Genomic DNA, 6,000 nt, shown 5'->3' with positions numbered 1-6,000 from the left:
TTTATATATATATATACATTTAAAAAAAAATAGTATTTGGGTTAAGCTGAAAAATAATATTTGAAATTTGAAATTATGTTTGGACATGCATTTCACTTGATAAAAATATTACAGTTTTGTGAGTGAAATTTTTTTTTATGGACAAGCATATTTTTGAATTTCTTTTTTGATTTTTTTCAATGGCAAATGGGGCCTAAGACTAGTATATTTAATTAACAGAAACGTAAATTAAGTCCTTTTTTTTAATAAAGATTCAAACCTCATCAAAATCCAAAAACAATAATTCAAATTATTTAACCTCCAATTCCTTTCCAAAAACACACCAAAAGCCCTACTTCTCTTTCGTGGGATAGAAAGTAAAAAAACAAAAAACATAATCTTTCGATCCGCGCGACAGACCTCAGAACTCATCTCAGCCGTTGATTAATTTAATAATCCAACCGCTCATAGTAAAGATTTCCTCATTTTTATATCGATCCGCGTCACTCTCTTTTAAACCAATAAGATCTCTCCATTTTCCTTTATATTGCATTCGAAGTTTACAGCAAAATTCATCATTCTCTCATAGCAATTAGCACATAGCATTCAGTGATCTTCAATTAAGCTTTTTGTTTTGTTCTACAATGGCGTCTACAGCTGCAAAGAAAACTTCTGCTCCTAAGAAACCCAGATCTCACCCTCCTTATGCTGAGGTAATTTTATAACCGATTTTTTGTTTTATTTTTATATATGGGAGAATTATAATTAAACAGATAATTAATTCTATTTTTTAATTTGCAGATGATATCAGAAGCAATTGTGGCGTTAAAGGAGAGAACTGGTTCAAGTCAATTTGCCATAGCGAAATTCATCGAGGAAAAGCAAAAGGATTTGCCTTCAAATTTCAGGAAATTACTTTTAGTTCAGTTGAAGAAGCTTGTTGCTTCTGGAAAGCTCTCTAAAATCAAGGGCTCTTTCAAGCTTGCTCCAGCCGCCGCTAAACCCGCCGCCGCGAAGTCCGCTGCTCCGGCGAAGCCGAAGAAGGCCGCTGCCGGTGCTGCGAAGACTAAAGCTGTGGCTCCGAAGAAGAAGGTTGTGGTGAAGAAGGCTAAAGCAGCAACGCCGGCGAAGAAAGCGAAGAAGCCAGTTGCTGCGAAAGTTAAGAAAACTCCGGTGAAGAAGCCGGCGGTTGCTAAAGTGAAGAAAACCCCGGCGAAGAAGGTTGTGAAGAAGCCGAAGAGTATTAAGTCACCGGCGAAGAAAGCCAAGAAATGAAGAGGTGTTAGGGGTATTTTAGTAATTGTAGGTTAAAGGGGTGTTGAATCGCTGTACATTTTTTTTTTAATCTAGTGTTATCAATTTCAATTTGTTTTTTTTTTGGCACTTTTGGTGTTGCTTGTTAGGATTGCTATTTAGTGTTAGGGTTTGTTTTAGGAGTATGACTTGTGCTCATTGTCATATATAAGTTTGAATAGTAACATATATGTTTTTTTAGCAATAGAAAACTCTCTATCTGTGTCAATGTTATTGCTTCAACTGTTGTCACACATCACTTAATGAAAGCATATCTTGTTTCAATGATTACTGATAAAAAATCTTGTATAATTTCACATTTGGGGTTTTGGGAAATAAATGAATATCGCAATAATCGCATGAATTTTGTTGAAATGATTACTGACAATCTAAAAAACTCAATATTAACATTTCAAATACGTGCAAAATTCAGTTGAGGAAAATGAAAGCATATCTTGCCATTTGCGGTGTTGTTTTTCATTTTTTTTAATCAGCCAGAAACTTTCAGTTTTTTTTTTTTAGCAAAAAGAAAATCCTAAACTACGTATATAGATTCTTTACAAAATTGAAAAATTGCTCCTATGGTATATGGTTAAAAAAGAGATTTGGAAAATCTGTAAAGGCTCTTTGTAAATCAGTTGGGTGTCAAGTAGCAATCTTTGAAGAATTAACGTTGTCCAATCACCTGAGCTAAAAATAGTAATTTCTAAAATTTTAATTATTACTTGACCTTATATTGGTATTAAGAAATTCATTAAATGTACAACTATTTTTATCTTTTAAGTCAGAAGTAAAATCAATTGTTGGTTATGTGGCAAGGGAGGAACCAATTTAAACTATGATCCTAAATATTGTTGTTTTTTTTTTTACTCAAATTACGTTAATAGGTGTTAAAAAAAAATACATATCTATATGTAGCGTGCAATTACAAAACGCTATACCTTAACGATAACTTTTGCGAGTCCGGAACCTAAATATTATTTTTTTGACTCAAATTACGTTAATAAGTGTTAAAAAAAAATACATATCTATATATAACGTGCAATTACAAAACGCTATACCTTAACGACAAAAGTATAGCGTTAAGATATAGCATGTTGTAATTGCACGCAATATCGCCTGACGATTTGGCTTCCATATATAGTGTCTTGTTATTGTACGCTATATAAAGCGTTTTTTTTCATACGCTATGCCCCCATTTAAATACTGCCCTTCGTCTTCTTCCCCGACCAGAACCCTTTCCCCCATTTTTTTAAAAACCCCCTGCTTTTGGTCCCCTCCACTGCTTGATCTTAAAAATAAATAAATTGTGGGCCCCCCTCGCACAAAAAGTTAAGAACGTAGGTCTCACATCGTAGTAGAACATTGTATTATTGTGGTTTAACTCCTTCGTCTTCAAATTTTCACACAAAACACTCACTACATCGAGTTTTTTCTGTCATGACCGAATCCCCGAACCCGGTTGTGATGGCGCCTTTCGTGAAGACAAGGCCAGCCAGACCAAAACGGAATACCTTTTTTAAATAGTTAATCATCATAACAGTAATAACATATAATATAATACTCATAAATTGCAGAATTTAACGATAATAACAGCAGGAACCATCCCGACACAGCCCAAACAGGGGTGTCACAAGTCATGAGCTACTACAGAATCTACTATAGGTCTACAAAGTACGGAATCCGATACAACAGTTTGAAGAAAACATAAATGATAGAGGATAAGAGAGTCAAGGGGTTGCGGACGTCAACATCTACCTCGTAACTCCGAATCACTGCCTAGCCTGGAAAGAATCAACGCTCAGGTGCGGACTCTGCTATACCTGAATCTGCACACATGGTGCAGGGAGTAATGTGAGTACTCCGACTCAGTGAGTAATAATTACAAATAATGGTTGAAAGTATGAAAACACGTAAAGGCACAAAGCAATTCCATATCAAGCAGTAAAATCACTTAAAGCAGTAAATCAGTGAAGAAATCAAATGATATTCCTTTTTAAAACAAGTAAAACAGGTAATTTAACAGGTAATTAACAAGTAGAAATCTGCCCCTCGGGCACAGTATCAATCGCTCAGCATAGTATCAGCCCCTCGGGCTCACTCTCAGTACGGTATCAGCCCCGCGGGCTACCTCACAATCACTCAGCATAATGGTCAGCCATTGTTACCTGACCAACTTTCATCAAACAGTGTCATTGTTACCACTGTTTCAAATCACATGGGTACCCGCGCTCACTGTGGGTGTGCAGGCTCCGGAGGGGCCCCTTACGGCCCAAGCGCTATATCAAGCCACTTCGTGGTAATGCTGCTCGGTGGGCCGGGCCTGAACCGGACCGGACCGGGCCCGCGGTCCTAACGGGCCTGGTGGGCCTGGTGGGCCGGTCCTGGGTGGGCCGGTCTTGGTGGGCCTCTGAGCCCGTCACGGGCTGGTCTCCATGGTTGAGCCCACGAGCCCGGGACCGTTTGGCCCGGGACCGGCAGGCGGGCCTGGGCCGGTCCTGGCGGGCCTGGCGGGCCTGGCGGGCCCAACGGCTATTTTTCAAAAAAAAAAAAAAAAAAAAAATCAAACGGCCATATTTAAAATCTAGCCGTTTGGGCTGAAAATATGACCGTTTTTTAAGTTAAAAAAATGGCCATTTGGCCCCCAAACTTTATTTTAACCCCAAACTTTATATAATTACACTTTTCCCCATTTCTCAACTATAAATACCCCCTCATTCTTTCATTTTTATTCACCAATTCATCAATATCTCTCAATCTCTCTCAATCTCTCTACTACAATTACTTAATTTATTGTTGAAATTTCGTGAAAAATTGTGAAGTTGTTGAATTGAAGTTTTCAAGTGTTCAACGATTTTCAATTTTCAAGAAGTTGTTCGGCAATCCGGTAAACTCGTTTCAACTCTTACGTTTTTATAATATATTTTTGTGTGGTTTAGTTTGCATAATTATAATTAATATGGCATTTACTTTGAAAAAAATGTTTGGTAAAGGAAAAGATAAAACCGGTGAAAGTAGTGGCCAACCAACTACCCTTCCCCCGGCTCCCCGACCTAGAAAAGATAAGCAAGTTGAAAGTAGTCGCCAACCTAGACGTCCTCCTCCTTCCGTAATTCTTGATAGTGATCACCCTTGTTTTCAATTTACCGATAGTGAATTTTATCATAATGTTGCACCAGGTGATAGATTAGATGATGAAATTATGAATGCTCTTTATCCTAATGAAACCATCTTAGAAAATAATGAGGAAAATGAGGATGATGATGAAACTCAAGCACCGGATTTAGATGATACACCTACTAGTCCTCTTAATAACCCAAGTGATGCACCGGTCGACCCACCTGTAGAAACTCCTACTTTTAATAGAGAACCTGCTAAACGCTTAGAAACATCATTAGTTTGGAATTTTTTTACTCAAGTAAGAGAAAAAATAAGGCTAAGTGTAAAACTTGTGGGAAATTAATGTCGCATAAATATGTAGGAGACCGTAGCGGCACAGGTAGTTTGACTAGGCACATAAAAACACACCCTAGAGATAAGGCTAGATTTTTTCAAATGAAAGCGCATCTAGAGGGGACAAGTGTAGATTCTGCGATTAACCCTAGTACAGGTTCAAATCTAGTTCAACCAGGAATTAACACTGTCACTGGAGGTATTTTATATTACGATCCAAATAGAGATCGTGAAGAATTAGCAAAGATGATTACTGTTATGTGCTTACCTTATACTTTTGCTTCTAATCCTAATTGGGTTCATTATATTAGAAGAGTGTTTAATCCTACTTATAAAGGTTGGCCTCGCGCAACAGTTAAGAGTGATATTTATAAATTCAAACATGAATATGAACAATATTTGCGTTATTTATTTACTCATATACCTAATCGGATTTCTATTACTACTGATATTGGTAGAAGTGGTAATGATTGTGATTACCTAACTGTTACAAGTCATTGGATAGATGAAGAATGGATAATGCAAAAACGCATAATTGCATATAGAATAATTAATTCGCGTCACACAGGTAAATTTATAGCTAACACTGTTGCAGATATTTGTAGATATTTTTGCTTTAGCGATAAAATAATGGCAATTTCAATGGATAATGCTTCTAGTAACACCAGTGCTATAGGCATGCTTACAACAACACTAAATCCTGCATTTACTAATATTTTCCATGTTAGATGTATTTGTCATATTTATCATTTAATTGTCGGTGATGGTATGCGAATATTAAACATAGAAATTGAAAAGGTTAGAATGGCTCTTAATTGGCTTTTTTATTCAAACCGTAGAAGTAGACTTAGAGAGTATTTTAAAAAATGTGATGAATATGGCCTTAGAGAAAGAAAGGTTCCTAAACCTTGCCCGACTAGATGGAATTGTATGTACGAAAGTTTAGTAGTAGCATATGAATATAGAAACCCAATTAATGCAACGTTTAATTCTCGGGTAGGTGGTGAAGATGATGATGAAATGCTTACCACTCAAGATTGGACTAATGTTAAAATTCTTTTAGATTTTTTAGAACATTTTCAAATTGCAACAAATGCATTTTCTGGGCAATATTATCCTACTATTTCAAACTGTTTAGTTTATATTGCAGCACTATCTGATTTGTTTGTTGAATTTAGTGAGGGTGGGGATATTTATGAACTTGCTATAAATGAAATGAAACAAAAGTTTAAAAAATATTTTTTTCCTATCCCTCCTATTTATGGTCTTGCTGCA

At 36.4% G+C, this 6,000-nt stretch overlaps 1 protein-coding gene across 1 annotated transcript; it reads left to right on the top strand.

Moving 5' to 3' along the window:
• Positions 1-533: 533 nt before the first annotated feature.
• On the top strand, positions 534-1,501 carry LOC107807853 (uncharacterized). Its single transcript, XM_016632294.2, has 2 exons — positions 534-692; positions 781-1,501. Exons 1-2 carry the CDS (start codon positions 624-626, stop codon positions 1,252-1,254), a joined length of 543 nt encoding a protein of 180 aa, XP_016487780.1. The 5' UTR covers positions 534-623; the 3' UTR covers positions 1,255-1,501.
• The last annotated feature ends 4,499 nt before the right edge of the window (positions 1,502-6,000 follow it).

The sequence above is a fragment of the Nicotiana tabacum genome, chromosome 7 (genome assembly GCF_000715075.1).
Source record: "Nicotiana tabacum cultivar K326 chromosome 7, ASM71507v2, whole genome shotgun sequence".
NCBI lineage: Eukaryota > Viridiplantae > Streptophyta > Magnoliopsida > Solanales > Solanaceae > Nicotiana > Nicotiana tabacum.
The sequence above is the reverse complement of the archived record's forward strand: the minus strand, read 5'-3'. Positions and strand labels throughout refer to the sequence as shown.